We start from the raw sequence: 17,026 nt of genomic DNA on the forward strand, positions 1-17,026 counted from the left end.
AGTGGTGGTTATGATGGTGCGGATGATGATGGTAATGGTGGTGGTGGTGCCATGGGTTATGATGGTTGTGCCGTGAGTTATGATAGTGATGCCGGCAGTACCGGTAGCAATGGTGGTGGCGGTACCGGCAGACCTGGTGCCGGTGTGGGGGGATGCAAGGGGCGCAGCCGCGGAGGAGTGGCGCGGGCCGGGAGCGGGAGCGGTGAGGCGGGCTGCCCGCCCGGGCACGGTTTTGGAGGGAGAGCGACTGAGAGGGCGGGGGGGTGGGTGTCCGCCCGCGGCCCGGGGCAGCCCGCGGTGCCCTCCCGCCCGGGGCAGGCAGCGCTGCAGGACGCCGCGCTGAGGGGCCACGGCCCGGGCGGGCACCGCCGGCGGGAGACAGCGCGGCGGGCCGGGGTGTCGGCGGGAGCCCGCCATCGCCTCTCACCTACCCACCCCCACCCCACCCCGGGGCCACCCGGCGGCGGAAAGGCCCGTGGGGGTGGCGGGGAGCGGGCTGCTGGGTTTTGGAGGGAGCCGGGCGCGGTGGGGGCGGGGAAGCCGGCCGAGCCGCTTGGCGGGCTGACCCCGATCGCCGGCCCGCGCCGCCCGCCCTCACCCCACCCCACCCCGGCGGGTCCCGGCTGACCCGCGCCGTGGTCTGTAGGGTAAGAGCTTGGCGAGGAGGGCGCCTGTGGGGACACCCCCTCACAGCCCCTGATCTCTGAGGGGTCCCGGCCCCAGCCCGCTCTGAGGGACACTGGGGTGTCCCCCACCTTGTGTGGGATCCCTCCCTGATATGAGGTCCCCCCGAGAGAAGGTGTCTGGGCGAGGGGGGGTTGATGTTCCCCTGTGCGGGGCTGCCGTCCCGGCGGGCCCACCCCCGACTTCCCCCTCAGGTTTTGGAGGGAGCCTGGCTCGCAGCAAGGCGGGAGCGCGGGGGAGGGGGTGTCGCGGTCCTGCCCTGCTCCCTGCCCCTCTCACGCGTCCCCTCAGCACCCCTCGCCTCACGGCGGGGAGGGCGGCAGGCGGCGGCTTGGCTGCTTTTGGAGGGAGAGCGATCGCGGGCAGCGGCGATGCCCCCCAACCTGACCCCCGCTGCGCCCCGGGGCTGGCCGAGCCGCCCCCCGGCCCGGCCCGGCGCGGCGCAGCGCAGGCCACCGCCTCCCCGCTCTCTGCAAATTGGCGCGGAACCGGCGCGGCGGGAGCGCGGGCGGCCCGGCCCGGCCCGGCACGGCACAGCCCGGCAGGTGTGGGGGGCCGGTGGTGAAATCTTCCCCGAGGGAGCCGCTGCACCGGCAAAACGTGTGTCTGCGTGGGTGCCTGGTGGCTGCAGCAGGCAGGGTACAGAGGGAGTGTGTGTGGGGGGGTCACAGCCTCACAGAGCCCCCCTCCCCACGTCCTCTTGAGTCGGAGATGTTCCTTTACAGTCGTGTCCTCCCCCTGCCCCATCCCCATGGCCAGATAAGCCCAGCTCACCTGAGCCAAACTGCCCACGGGCATATGTGGGCGTCCCTGTGTGCTGGCGTAACCGCCAGCAGCATGTGGAACTGCTGGTGGTTAAATGCCAGAGTCCTTTGCTCGAGCATTCCTTGCTTGCGCCCTTCTATTTCAGTTGTCTTATGATGCAAAGTGCGGAACTTGGTCCTAACTTCTTGAGCATAAGTTAACTGAGCTTATGCTATTCCTTTGTTCCAGGCAGAGATCTTCCAACCCAAAGAAGATGTCAAGACGCAGGTAAACTGTTAAGCATTGTAATATACCAAGCTTATCTTTATTCATCTAACAACTGCTGCTTGCTAACGTCTAATGTCTTTTTGGTCTTTGCAGTAGCCGGTTGCAAGCCAAGCAGCAGCAGCCACTGTCATGTCAAGAAGAGTCTCCACAAGAACTGCAGGCAACAGAACATCTTCAGAGCAGAAAAAAGAGAACAGCAGAGGTGACCAGTTTGGGCAACTTGAAAAGTTTAATAATATTGAGAGTTCTTCAGTGCATTTGGATGGGAAAATCTTTGAGTTAGAAAGTGGGGCAGGGGTAACAACAGTTTGCTTTAGCTTTAGAGGTGAGTGTGCTGGTCATTGTCAGTGCATTGATGTGTGTCTCCCTTCTCAGCAGGAGATTAAGAAAAAAGAAGATGGGAAAATTGCAAAAAAGCATCAATATGAGATTAAGGTAATTCAATCCTGATTACTAGTTCAAACTAGGCAAGGGAGTCCATCTGTTTTTTGTTGGTGAGTGTGAAGTTGTGCATTCCACACTAGAAAGTATTGAATAGGAAAAGTTTCTGTCTTCGGATATTAAAAGCTATGGGAGCTCTTCACCTTAGCATCTTTTAATGTGTTTTCACCTTTTGGACACATGGCTTTTTTGTTGATAAAGGGTCCTTCAATATGGAAACCACTGCAGAGTAAGATTAGGTGTAAAAATGAGAATAAAACCAGATATTTCAGAATAATTCCACATGCAGAGCAGGTAAGGCCTAGAGGCAGGTCTAAACAAGATCATTGCACTTGTTTCAACCTAAGGTGTGGTTTCACGGCCATTTAGTTAAGAAGGCTCATAACCATGCAGGCCCTCTTTACTTACATCTATCAGTTCTTTTGATTGTTTAAATCAATTTAGGAATCTGTTTTAACTAACATAGGCCAATCCTAATTTGATTGAGGGACTTTACAGCTGTTTATTTTAAAGAAGATTAGTAAAATAATGTAACTTTCTCTTGCAAGCGATCCTGTTTGCAGTTGTTCAGTTTGTAAAGCAAATGAGACTAACAACTGTGCTGAAGCAAAATTCTGGTTGTGAAGTCGTCTTTGCAAATTTTATGTAGGGAAAAATGCTGTGTAAGTACGTCAGCTGTACTTGGGGCGGAACTGTGTGTCACAACTTACCTTTGCCAAAAGAGGGAAATCGTGCTCTCCTTTCTTTCCTTCCTTTATAGCTGGCCACACACTCCATCCCCTGCCTTGCTCCATTTTGGTTCTCTTTAAATGAAGAAATATGTAGGTTCAGCTTGCTGATTTGGCACTACAAAATGAGTTCATGTTCTGCCAGGTTAGTGGGTTCAATCAACCTAAGAGAGGGTTTGACAAGTATCAGAGCTGACAAAAGAAGGAAGGGGCAGTGAAGATCACAGGAGAGAAGGAGCAGGATCTCCCTCTTCTTGTGGTTGTGTGCTGTTAAGATCAGTTCTGCTGGAATAGGTAACTTCACTCTGGGAGTACAGAGTTAACTAAAGTAATCTAGAATTCATTCTTTGAAGCTTTCTGCATGAACAGCTCTGGGTTCTTCTCCCTTTGAGTCATTGCATCCTGTATTTGGCATTGGCAGGCTGAGAAAAAGTTCACAGCTTCTGCTTGCTCAGTGGATATCTAGCTCTGGAGCTGAGCTGGGTGGCTCCTCTCTGGAGTGCTTAATTGGAAGATAACAAGCTGCTGAATTTCCACTGAGAGACAGTAGAACCTCCACCCTCTCCTTTCTTTTCCCCCTGAGTAGATAAGTAGATACGACCAGCAACCACATGTCCTGTGTTTCAGTAGCAATGAGTACCTTTGCCCTATGTACTGTGACTGAGCAGCTCAAGCAATGGACAAGTTACTTGTGCGATCATACACTAAAGATGGTTGTCTTCCTCAAACCTGAGTTTCCAAAATTTGTCAAATTTGTTTATACATGTTCTATCTTGAATACGAAAGGCTTTGACATTTAATGTCTCTCTTTCTTGGTTTCAGTACTTGAATTGATGCCGAGGTCCAAAAAGACTAACATACATTACATATTACTATGTTGTGACTGTAATCTACTTCTTGCCTTTCTTCCTCTCATAGTAAAATCAGCATTTAAAAGATACCTTGTTTATGTTGCAGAGTTGTTGGCCGCCCACGATAACAGGAGGCATCTCGCCTTGCATAATTATTGAAACACCTCACAAAGAATCAGTAACCACTGACTTTTCAAGATTCAAAAAATACAGGTTCAGAAACCTCTTCATAAATCCATCACCTTTGCCAGAACTCAAGTAAGTTTACCAGATACAGCAGTTGTTGATGTTTTATGAAATATGCTGAACTACTGTAGTAAAATCTTTTGTTTTATTGTGTTTGTATAATAGTGGGCAGTATTCAACCTGTACTTCTGCTTGTCTCCTCATCATCAACAATTTGATGTCCAAAAAAAGACAGAAATTCTGTAGGATTTTTTCCTCCCTGATCTTATACAGACACACTGGGCAGATAATTTTCTCCTTTCAGAGCTGTCCTTTTATAGCTTAAAACTGGACACTCTAAGAGGTTAAGAGGCATATCATGATTAAACTAACTTCTTTCAGTGCTATTGGAATTGAGTGGCAAAAAAAATACTAAGCAAAATTTTCTTTAAGCTTGGTGCAGTTACAGTTCCAGAAATTTTAACTTCTGCAGAGGAATAGATTAGCTGACTAAATTGTTTTTTAGCAAGTTGTTGGAAACTGCTGGTTACCAACGATGTGTTCAGATACAGAATTCCATGTAAGTTTAATCCTTGATGTTTACTTCTTGCCAATAGGCATCCGGTAAAGCTGAGCTCCATCCTTTCTGATGAGCTGAGTTTTATTTACTGTCTCCTGCCTTTTCATGCTTTCTGAACTGCTGCAGGAAGATCATAGTAGTGTCTGCCCACTTAAAAGGGGGAGACTTGTGCATTAAACAAGCAAGTATCTCTCCAGCTTTTAACTTATGATGGCAGCAGAATGGAAATGATCTGGGTTAGAATTTGAAGGTGATGCCAGTGATCAGGTCTACTTAATCTCTCTCTGCTTCTGCTTGGGTAGAGATAAATAGATAACTCCAACAATTTCAGTAGGAAATAAGCATTATATTGATTAGCATGCTGTCTCCTTTAGAAACTGTAGGATTTGAATTATATTTAAGAAAAAACTCACATAAATTCATAGTAACAATAATTACAAATTAAAACCAAGCCACATTATTCATAGAATCATTTTGTTTGGAAAAGACCTTTAAGATCATTCAGTCCAACTGTTAACCTAACACTGCCAAGTCCACCAGTAAACCATCTACACATCTTTTAAACACCTCCAGGAAAGGTGAATCCACTGCTTCCCTGGGCAGCCTGTTCAAATGCCTGACAACACTTTCTTTGAAGACATTTCTCCTAATGTCCTATCTAAACCTTCACTGGCACAACCTGAGGACATTTCCTCTCATCCTATCACTTGTTACCTGGGACCAACACCCTCCATGCTACAATCTCCTTTCAGGTAGTTGTAGACAGTGATAATGTCTCCTCTCAGCCTCCTTTTCTCCAGGCTAAACAGCCCTAGCTCCCTCAGCTGCTCCTCATGAGACTTGTGCTCCAGAGCCCTCACCAGCTTCTTTGCCCTTCTCTGAACTCTTTCCAGCACCTCAGTGTCTTTCTTGTAGTGAGGGGCCCAAAACTGAACACAGTATTCAAGGTGAGGCCTCACCAGCTCTGAGTACAAGCGGACAATCCCTCCTCTAGTCCTGCTGGCCACACTACTGCTGATACAAGCCAGGATGCTGTTGGCCTTTTTGGCTACCTGGGCACACTGCTGGCTCATGTTCAGCCGGCTGCCAACCAACACCCTCAGGTCATTTTCTGCTGGGCAGCTTTCCAGCCACTCTTCCCTGAATCTGTAGTGTTACCTGGGGTTGTTGTGACCCAAGTGCAGGACCTGGCACTTGGCCTTGTTAAACCTTATACGATTGGCCTCAGCCTGTTGGTCCAGATCCCTCTGTAGAGGCTTCCTGGCCTCAAGCAGATCAACACTCCCACCCAACTTGATGTTATCTACAAACTTACTGAGAGTGCACTTGATCACCTTGTCCAGATCACTGATAAAGAGAGTAAACTTAGTCTTCATTTGGTTGTGCATATATTTATGGAAACATTTTTTGTCTTCTGTGGCAGTAGCCAGATTAAGTTCTCATTGGGCTTTGGCCCTCCTAATTTTCTCTCTACACAACCTCATGACATCCTTGTAGTCCTCCTGAATTACCCCTCCCTTCTTCCAAAGGTTAAACTCTCATTTTTTTCCTGAGTTCCAGCCAAAGCTCTCTGTTCAGCCAGGCTGGTCTTCCCTGCTGGCTCATCTTTTGGCACATGGGAATGGCTTGCTTCTGCACCTTCAGGATTTCCTTCTTAAAGAGTGACCAGTCTTCCTGGACTCCTTTGCCCTTCAGAGCTGCCTTTTAAGGGACTCTGTCAGCCAAGGCTCCTAAACAGGCCAAACTCTGCCCTCTGGAAGTCCAAGGTAGCAGTTCTGCTGACCACCCTCCTTCTCCAAGAACTGAAAACTTTATCAGTTTATGATCACTGTGCCCAAGGTGGCCTCCAACCATCACATGGCCCACAAGTCATTCTCTGCAAACAACAGGTCCAGTGGGCGTCTTCCCTAGTTGGTTCCCTTACCAGGTGTGTCAGGAAGGTGTTTTCTGCAAGCTCCGGGAGCCTCTTGGACGGTTTCCTCTCTGCTGTGTTGTATTTCCAGCAGACATCTGGTAATTTGAAGTCCCTCATGAGAACAAGGGCTAGTGATTCTGAGACTTTTACCAGCTGCTTATGGAATATTTTGTCAGCCTCTTTATCCTGGTTGGGTGGTCTGTAACAGACTCCCACTGTGATCTATCTGCCTTGTTCTCTGTCCCCCCTGATTCTTACCTGTAAACACTCAACCCTGTTGGTCACCATCATCAAGCTCTAGACAGTGAAAACACTACCTAACATACAGGGCTACCCCACCTCCTCTCCTTCTTTGCCTGTGCCTTCTGAAGAGTCTATAGCCATCTAATGTAGCACTCCAGTTGTGAGAGTCATTCCACCATGTTTCCATGATAGTGACTATATTGTAGTTTTTCTGCTGCACAATGGCTTTCCAGCTCCTCTTGTTTGTTGCCCATGCTGTGTGCATTGGTGTAGATGCACTTCATTTGGGCTACTGATCCCACCATCTTTCTGGGGAAAGAAGCCCTAATTCTTACATGACCATTCTCAGGCACTTCCATGGTTTCTAACACATCAATAACCTTTGTGTCTTTGCTACCACACAGCTCTCCATCCCCTACCTGCACAGAAACGGCAGACTGAAGGGCCTCACTTGCATACCATCCTCAAATATTGCCATATTGCACTCAGGCTTATGTCTAGTGAGCCTGGTTTTATCTGTTTCCCCCTTCAAATCTAGTTTAAAGCTCTTTCAGTGAGCCCTGATAACTTCTGTGCAAAGATCCTTTTCCTGCTTTGAGACAAGTGTACTCTGTCTATTGCCAGCAGGCTTGGGTGTTGTGTAAAAAAAACCTCAAAATTGTGCCCGTGACACCAAGTTCAGAGCCAGCTGTTGTTTTGCTGCATCTTCCTGTATATTCCCTTGTCATTCACTGCAACTGGAAAGACGAAGGAGAACCCTACTTGTGCTCCTGATCCCTTAACCAATCATCCACAAGCCCTGAAGTCTCTCTTGATTGCTCTTGAACTTCTTGTTGCAACTTCATTGCTGCCTACCTGAAAAATCAAGAATGGGTAACAACCTGAGAGCTGTACCAGGCTGAGAAGTTTTTTCTTCTCATCTTTAACCCAGGCCCCAGGAAGACAGCAGACTTCCTTGAGAAGTGGGTCCAGTCTGCATATTGGGCCTTCTGTTCCCTTCATAAGCCATCTTGATGACAACGACCCGTCTTTTTTTCTTTATGGAAGCAGTTTTGAGATAGGTGTCTTGCTGTAGGCCGACTTGACCTCAGCAACACCTCTAAGCCAGATTAACCATTGTCCTTGTTAATTTTTGGTTCCACTTGCCAAAGCCTTATACTTATTCTACAGGGCACCTGGGAAGGTGAGGTAGTCACACTGGGCAGGAACTTGTCATCATTGTCCCCTATCCCTTAAGTCACCCTGTTCAGTCAGGTGGAGAGAGGACATGGAATCCTCCATACCATGTGTCCCGTCTGCCTGCTGTTTTTCTCACAATAGCCTGTTTCTGAGCCTCAAGGTAGGTTAGAAAAGGGATAGATAAGTGACTTTTAAACACCATCTGTAAATGTATTTCTCAAACCAACACAGACAACTTTGTGTATATTTTGTGTTTCTTGGGGAGTGGGGTGTTTTGTTGTTTGGTTTTTTTTTACTTTCCTTTTTTTCAATGGGGAGTGTTTGGTTTTTATCTTGCTCTCTGGACAGCCACCTAACTAGGCAAACTAGGAAACTGCTTGTATGTGCAACTTTTTGGGATGCACACATTCAGTTTTTTGTCTATTCTGTAAAACTGGACTTGCTGATGATCTTGGCAAACTGCTGTTGTGATGATGTAAAGTGTTCAAAGTATACCTGCAGTTTTCTAATTACCATAATGATCTTTTAGTATGCCGGAGTTTTCTTTTTGTTCCTGAATTTCTGTAAACAATAAATAATGTTTTTATACTCCTTTTGTGAAAGTACATATACTTAACAATGCTTTGTGTAACCTTTTTCTGTAGCTGGGGAAACTCCAAAGATGTCTGGCTCAATATCCTGAAGAAGGAGAACAGATATGCTCATTGCAAACATTTCACATCACTACATTCCAGTTTGCAGCCTCACATGAGATCGATACTGTTAGACTGGCTCTTAGAGGTGCGTTCTTTCATTTACTTTGCTGCGTGTTATGTCTATGGAGCAGGCAGATAAAAGCGCAGTTTTACATAAAGATCTAATAGCCAAATGTACTGTAATGATAAATTATAAAACAAGTTTGCAACAAAGGGGTTACAAGTTACTACTTTTGATCCTCTGGGTGAGCTCCGTTCAGTCTTGCCTGACGGGAGATGCTGAACCTTCCACACAGGGCAGTCAGCAACAGCACTTAATTTTTGTGCTTGCCATACCACTTTCTGGGAAGAGGAGAAATCTAATTTTGAGACACTTGTATTGAAATTGCTATGGACAGATTAGTTATGGAGCTCTAACTTTACATCGTAGACTGTATCTAAGTCATGAGACAACTGCGTCTGTCTTGAGGACTTGAATTATTACGCACATCTACATCAAGATCTCTTAAATGTCTGCCTCTAACACTATTTTCTGATTAATTAGTGAACTTTTAATTCTACTCTATGAAGAGAGAGAGCAGAGGAAAGTAGTGCTTTTGTGTCTGACATCTGAAGGTTCTTGTTGTAGACAGGTTTGTATTTGAAAAAGATTTCAAATAAATCATATCCATATTCCAGTCTAATTACTGTACTTCAGACTATTCCAGTTGTCAAACAAAATGGAAGCTCTCCGTCTTGGCAGCCTGCGCGAAGGAGTAGCGGTGTTGTAAATAGAGAACTATGTTCTGGAGGCGTTTCCAAGAACTCTATGCTGAGCACATTCAGTCACCTCTGCCAAAAGCAACCTTTGACTCATGCAGCCCTTGCCCCTCAGCAGAAGAGACCTTGCGGGTTTACCGATTCCATAACAAGTACTCGGGGGAAGCAGATGTTGGTGGCATCTTGCTGTCTTGATGGGACAGTGCTAATAGCAGGGAATTTCAAGGGAGAGGAGAGGAGCGTTTGGCTCTAGTTTTCCCCCAAAATACATGGTGAATATGAAGCTACTTTGGTTGTGTACTTCACTGCTTCCTCTAGTGTGTAATTTACATACCAGCATTAAACTGTATTTTGGTGCTTTTTTAAAAAAAAATCTTGACCTCAGAAAATAATCGAATTTCCAAACAAGAATGTCAACAAGGGCCTTGTTGTTGCTGCCCAGATCAGTGGTTCTGTATGCCACAGTGCACTAAAATCCCGGTGATTTTGAGTTGTCCAGTAGCTCGTAACATTTTCTTCTGTAACATCATAACTGACATGCCTTTTAACGTGACTAAGCATTATTACTTATGTCGGGCCAATACACTTTCATACAAATTGTGCCATTTATTCATGGGTGGGCCTGTACATTTTACCACATCAGTTGGCAAATATTAGACCACGTCTAAAAGAATAGACTGTGGTGTTACCGCCAACCATTTGCATTTTTGGTGATCAGGAAGGGTTTTAATTTGCAAATGGCCTTTCAACCTTATCTTAGGAAATAATTATTAAAAGTGAGATTTTGTATCAAACTGAAATAATGAAGTAGGGCAGGAAGCTTGGATTTGGGATCTATTTCTTGGATATAATTTCCTGTTGACCATAGGTAGATTGTAAGTAATTTATAGATATCTAACTAGTTTCTAGCTGTGGAAGGGATACAGAGTTGCAGATAAGCTGGAGTCGTGGTAGACCCACCCAAATTCACTTAGAGATTAGAGGAAAGAGTAGGCCCCTGCATAGGCTCTCCAGGCCCAGGCAGTCTCCTTTCCTTTTTTGTTGAACCGGCAATTGAACCACTTTGATACAATGCAAGTATTAAACCTTTTCGCTGCCAAGGGAGCTGTGTGGAGCAGATGGTCGCTCTGGCAGTTTTGTTCCCGTTTCACAGGGCTGTCTGTGCCCGAGGGGCTGTGTTCCTGCCTTGCCAGCAGAGCCCCCGCTGGCAGGAGCTTCCAGGCTTACCTGCTGTACAGCCACAGACTTTAGAGCTTTCCAGAGGTGCTGCCCTGGAACAGACCTACTAGGAATACAGGGAGGATCTGCTTGGTGACTTCAACTTGAGGCTTGAGCCCAGAGTATTCTTAATCAAGCAAATTAGTGGTTGGTTGCTGTTATTGTGTGGTTGGTTGGTTGGTTGGGTTTTTTTTTCCCTCAATGAGCCTTTCTTCTTTTGGTAGAAAACCAGTTCTGGGCCCCTCAGTTCAAGAAGGACAGAGAACTGCTGGAGAGGGTCCAGCGTAGGGCAACGAAGATGATTAAGGGAGTGGAGCATCTCCCTTATGAGGAAAGGCTGAGGGAGCTGGGTCTCTTTAGTTTGGAGGAGGCTGAGGGGTGACCTTATTAATGTTTATAAATATATAAAGGGTGAGTGCCACGAGGATGGAGCCAGGCTCTTCTCGGTGGCAAACAATGATAGGACAAGGGGTAATGGGATCAAACTGGAACACAAGAGGTTCCACTTAAATTTGAGAAAAAACTTCTTCTCAGTAAGGGTGACAGAGCACTGGAACAGGCTGCCCAGGGGGGTTGTGGAGTCTCCTTCTCTGGAGACATTCAAGACCCACCTGGACATGTTCCTGTGCCACCTCACCTAGGTGTTCCTGCTCCAGCAGGGGGATTGGACTAGATAATCTTTTGAGGTCCCTTCCAATCTCAAATATACTGTGATACTGTGAAAATTGTACTTGTTTTTAGGAAAACAATGCTATTTAGATTCAAAAAAGTATACTTTGGGAGTATGTTAGTGCATCATAGCCAATCCATAGTTAGGTGGGAGCATGGGAAATACTTTTCCCAGTCCCATACTAACCACTACATCCTAACACACCCAGGTGTGTGATGGTTTGGATAGTTAGTACATGCCAGAGATCAAATCGTGCATACTGTGTTTCACTGTTAAAACCTGAATACTCCAATGTGTGTACACAGAGTATTTTAATAGAAATCTGAACTGTTTGGGTTTTTTTTTTTCTTCCTGTTTGTAGGTATGTGAGGTGTATGCACTCCACAGGGAAACCTTCTACCTAGCTCAAGACTTTTTTGATAGATTCATGTTGACACAAAAGAACATTAACAAGAGCATGCTTCAGCTCATAGGAATTACCTCATTATTCATTGCCTCCAAACTTGAGGTAAGAAACTCTGTTATGGGGAGGAGGATATTAAGTTTGTAGTAACTAAAAAGACAGTGATAACATATTTATTTATTCTCTCTGAACCCTTTGGACTTGATGGTGTACATACAACACTGAAGGTCAGAAGGGGAATTTATTTTCTCTTCCTTCAGTTGTGTATATGTCAATCTCTTGGAGTGTAGTCTTTGTCCTCCCTTTCCTTAGCAGCAGGGAAGGAGACCACAAAAACTTAAAAGGTATGCAAATGTGCTAGGAGTAGTTTTGTTTTGTTTTGTCTTTTTCCAAATATACAGCAACTGGCAAACAATCTCAGGAATGGGTGTGGGACTCGAACAAAACCAAGGCTGTCTCAGACTGCCTGTACATCAGGCTGATATCTCTGTAAATCCATTTAGTGGAGGTTTTTCTCCTTTAAAGATAACGTAATCTGTGCAGGGGTGGTGATGCACTACATTGCACACTACATCTGTCAGCACAGAGCATATTTTTTTAAGTCTCCTTTTGTAAGTCATGATAGGCTAGAGGAAAATTTGGGATATTGAATCTTTATACTTGGAACCCCCTCGATCCAGCTGTTGTTCCTAAGGCCAAGGCACTGTGCTACAAGCAATTGTTTGTCCTAAGGAAGTGTGTGGGGCATCAGGCTGTGGAGCCAGCAGGTAGAGAAGCAGTTCTGCTGGAAAGTTCTCTTTTGCTAACACACCTACCTACATGTGGCCCCAAGTGGCACGACTGGGTTGGCAAACTTCTTTGTTAACTACCCCTGCACCACGAATTTTGCCAGCTACAGTGGCTATGGGATTTTTTTCTCATCTTTTTCTAGCTTTTTTAAAATCAATAAAACTATATCAGCACTGACTAACATTGTGCATAACCTGCAACCAGCAAGCCTTTTCTGTAACACCACAGGGCGCTGTACATGAATTAATGATGGTGTATGTTTTTACATCAAGTGGAATAGCTGAGTAGAAAGTGGCATAAACGGAAGGCTGTTCTGATTGCTTGGTCAGCATTTATTTCCCCAAGAGCTAAAAAAGTTGCAATAGATCTATTGTGTTTTACAACAGACAATGTATAACCTGCTTGGTTTTAGTATCTCCTCAAGTTGTAAGATTCAAGTCACATCATATAATAAGAAAAAGACTGTTCTTGCGTAAGAAATGTTAATGTGCCAATATGGACTGAAAGTATTTGCCAGTATCTTCTCCAGCTTTCTTAGAACTGTAAGACACTAGAATCTTCACTTTTCCTCTCCCTCCCTTTAAAGGAAATCTACGCTCCTAAAATACAGGAATTTGCTTACGTCACTGATGGTGCTTGCAGTGAAGATGATATTGTAAGAATGGAACTCATTATGTTAAAGGTAATAACTTTGCTGTGTTTTAAGTGCTTGTTGAGAGACTGTCCAGCTGAACCTTGTGTTCTGATGTTATTTATCAGCTTAGAAAAGGAACACGTTCAGTATGTCCCTCTTTCTGCAGAACAGTGAAGGCTCCATTGTATGTACAGCAGACTTCTAAAGGCCCTGGCTGGGGTGAAGTCTGTGTCTGTTAGAAAAGGACAGGGTTCTCTTGCTTGTAGGGAAGTGAAGGCTCTTGATAGGTACAGCCCCGCAGGCTGTTGCTGCAAGGTGTTGCACTTGCCACCAGGGTCTTTTGTTGGCCAGGAACAGGGGTCACTAGGAGAGCAGGCAAAGAACTGACACTACCCAGTGCTCCTTGTGTGGGAAAGGATCCACCTTTACCATCACAGAACTCCTACATTTATTCTTTGTTAGTCAATAGTGGCTGCAGGTTCAGGCAGGCAGCCTGGAGACTCAGGGGAAATCCGCTGCTTTCCCAGCTTCTGAGTGGGGAGGATACGTAAGATCCAACTGCGCAGGCACAGGGAAGGGGGTTGAGATAGACACATTTTTGTGCTGATCGTAACGCAGCCTGTACAAAAAACAGTGAGAATGAAATCTAAATCGAGTATTTGTATTTGAAATTGTACATAATCTTTAGCATCTTCCCAGGATCTGTCCAATAAACTGAGCAAACGTGGAACAGGATGGGAAAAGAGATCAGGGCGCAGAACTGCCCTTCTGTGCTAAACTGTTTGTTTAATATCCACAGGCTTTAAAATGGGAACTCTGTCCAGTGACAATCATCTCTTGGCTGAACCTCTATCTTCAAGTGGATGCGCTAAAGGATGTTCCAAAAGTGCTGCTACCTCAGTATTCTCAGGAAAAATTCATCCAGATAGCACAGGTAGGTTGTAAACTATATTAAAAATTGCTCTTTGGAGTGATTAAAGCACAATTGAACACTATGCTCAAAAAACTGATTCAGAAAATGCATGTCCTCGTTCTACCTCACCTGTCACTTTGTTAGGGAATGTGCAAGTTTGACTGTCAGAGAATCATATTCAGCTTTGAGGGGAACCACCCATGTGTTTGTTTCTCTGCTTTCACGTATTTTAAGACTTTTCCGTACACTGGAAAAATAAAAATCCGTCCTTTTTAATCACTACAGCAGTCTGCAAATAGCAGGCAGTGGCAACAGCTCTGAGGGTGGATGATTTAAGATAATTTAGGACAGTTAACTGTTTTTACCTGTATTATCTGTAACAGCATTTCTGTGTATTTGCCTAGAAGGCAGTCTGAGAAGTGTTTTGACTACTGGGCTTCCATTTTTATGGGCATGTGTTGTGTCCAACCTCAGAGAGGTTTGCTGAAGAGCAGACTGGTCTAAGCCACTGAGCTGCTGGGTTGTATTTTAAGAAAACACCTTCCTGAAGCTCTGTTAAGAGAAGGCACATTTGCATCTGTCCAAGCAAAGTGTCTTGCATGTTACTGGTAAAAATGCAAATCGATGTGTGTCATGCCTAGGTAAGACCCACTTTAACTGAAATTGGTGCCAAAAATAAATTAGATGCATGCATCTGATGCTAGAAAGGTCAGCCATGTTATAGTGTGTAGGCTGTTGCATACCTTGCAGTTTCTGAGACAGCTAATATACTAAATACTAATACTGAAGTAGCATCTGGTTAAAATTTTCTCCCCTCTTTATTTCTTCAGCTCTTAGACCTGTGTATTCTGGATGTGAATTCTTTGGACTTCCAGTACAGAACACTAGCTGCTGCAGCGCTCTGCCACTATACCTCAATTGAAGTAGTTCAGAAAGCTTCAGGTAAGAAGCCTTTGTAAAGCTTGGTCTTGTTAGGCAGAAAATTGTGAAAGCTGTTAGATGCCTCAGGCTGCTAATAGTGTACCAGTTTACCTGGCTGCCAAAGAGCAAAAGCTATGTGAGCATGAACTTTGTTCTTCTGTTCTGTGGGAGTTCTTTTTCCTCGTTTCACTTCTTCCTATCACTATTTAAAATGTTACAAAGACTCAAAAAAGAAGGAAACACTTCCAGAAGCATGATCTTAGCCAAGGAAATGATGCAGATTTATCTTTGCTTTTGGGCTAATATTGCTGCTCTGTGAATTTGTTGTTTAGGGAGCTGTTAGCTACAAATTATTTGGGTGCTTTTTCTCCTAAAATGTAGTTACCAAGCAGTCATCCTTGTCTGCCAGAAGCATTCAATTAACCTTTCTGCTAATTCTACCAGCCTGTCCCTTATGAACTGAAAAAGCCCTCACCTTGAACTAAGCTCAGCACTTGTGTGTTGCCATAAGGGACTGTGACAATAGTGTATGTTTTTATAGTGTGAACCAAATTTTGTGCTCAAGCTGAAAAAAAATCAGTTCAGCCTCCCCCGATAAGCAACAGGAACCCTCATAGCTGCAAAGCTGCTTTGCTGAGACCTGTGCTCACCCCCACTGTGTCACAACACTTTTGAGTAATGAGCACAAGGAAATGCTAGAAGTTTCCGGGAAGATGTTTCTGAAATTTTATCTGCAGTATTATGTACTGTTATTTTTAAATTTATGACCATATTGGAACACTGCGCAACTCCCCCATGATTTCCAAATATACTACTGTGTTCTACCCTCCAGGCTTAGATTGGGACAGCATTTCAGAGTGTGTAGAATGGATGGTTCCCTTTGCAAACGTGGCCAAAAAAGTCCCTGTGAAGCTGAAGAACTTTAAGAAGGTTGCAGTAGAAGATCGACATAACATCCAAACACACACAAACTACTTGGACATGCTGGTAGGTGGGCTGTGGAGTTGTTTGGGCAGTTGGGAACGCACTACAGACCCCTCTGCCTGAGGGAGCCAGCACTGCCCCAGCACTTTCCTGCTCTCAGCAGGCCTGGCTCACCTCAGCCAGCATGGCCAGCAGTGCCCAGCCTTGGGTTTCTTGCCCCTGCTTGATGATGCTATAAACTAAAATTGTTTTATCGTAACACTCAGAAGCCATAAGCAAAGACTTGGATTAGAAGTACTGGTGAAGTGTTTAAAAGATAATAATCTTTACCTTGTCGTGTAACATTGCTTTCTTGTTTTAATTCATTATCTTAATTCTGGAGTACTTGAATTGTACTGGCAGGGGGAGGAAGCACTGCTGAGATATACTAGTGAAACAAAAAAAGTACATCTTGTCACAGATATTGACTGTCTTCTTCCTCCCCTAACACACAGGAAGAAGTTAACAGTGGAGCAGCATCTACTGCCCCAGGTCAGTTATCACCTGTTTCAACAGGAGGAATAATAACACCTCCCAAAAGTACAGAGAAGAAGTGAAATAAGGACAACAAACATCACAAAGTTTCAGGAACAGGACTTGGTGCTTCAGAACAAGACCACACTAAAGGTGACTCATGCTCTTTACTGCTACTTGAGACTAGGGCAGTAAAAGCAGCATCCAACAGAGCAGCAGCTGGAAATTGAGACCAGTGTCCCCCTGCAGACTTGATCCAAGATCTAGACCAAGCATCCCTCCATGCTATCACAGGAGCCTGGGCTACTTTGGTCCATTCTCAGACATGAATTAGTTCAACTCTGACTATTCCTAACTTATGAATTTCAAAACTTTTTAAACATGGCTGAGTAGCCAAGTTTGTCCACTCAACCTACATGTCAAACTTGCTTCAACTCAGGCTAGCCACCCAGGAAACCTTAATGCCAGCTTGTACATAGGACCTCTTCTTGACCTTTTTTTTCTTTTCTTGGTAAGGTCGGTTAGCCACCCATGAGCTCAGGTGCAGTATTACAGTTTACTTTTCTCAAACCACTCTGCCCTTGCAGGACAGTGTAGCCAGCCCTGTATCACATTGTAGCTCCACAGGAGGCTGATGAATTTAAGATGGCCCCTTAGGGCTGCTGTAAACTTCAGTTCTAGTGAATCACTGACCTCAAGCAAGAGTACAAGCAAAGACCCTGTAACTGGAAGAAGTGCAGTCCTTGAAGGAAGGAGTTCTGTTCTATAA

The 17,026-nt window shown here is 45.1% G+C and overlaps 1 protein-coding gene across 1 annotated transcript; it reads left to right on the top strand.

The window, feature by feature from the left end:
• Positions 1-1,702: 1,702 nt before the first annotated feature.
• Positions 1,703-16,352, top strand: CCNE2 (cyclin E2; the record flags this gene model as incomplete). The annotated part of the gene is made up of 11 exons (XM_080339089.1): positions 1,703-1,716; positions 1,810-1,918; positions 2,095-2,151; positions 3,843-3,994; positions 8,463-8,598; positions 11,522-11,668; positions 12,939-13,034; positions 13,786-13,920; positions 14,730-14,841; positions 15,653-15,807; positions 16,239-16,352. The coding sequence occupies 11 exons, from the start codon at positions 1,703-1,705 to the stop codon at positions 16,338-16,340; spliced, it is 1,215 nt and encodes a 404-aa protein (XP_080195215.1). The 3' UTR covers positions 16,341-16,352.
• Between the last annotated feature and the right edge of the window lie 674 nt (positions 16,353-17,026).

The sequence above is a fragment of the Nesoenas mayeri genome (assembly GCF_963082525.1).
Source record: "Nesoenas mayeri genome assembly, chromosome: 2".
Taxonomy (NCBI): domain Eukaryota; kingdom Metazoa; phylum Chordata; class Aves; order Columbiformes; family Columbidae; genus Nesoenas; species Nesoenas mayeri.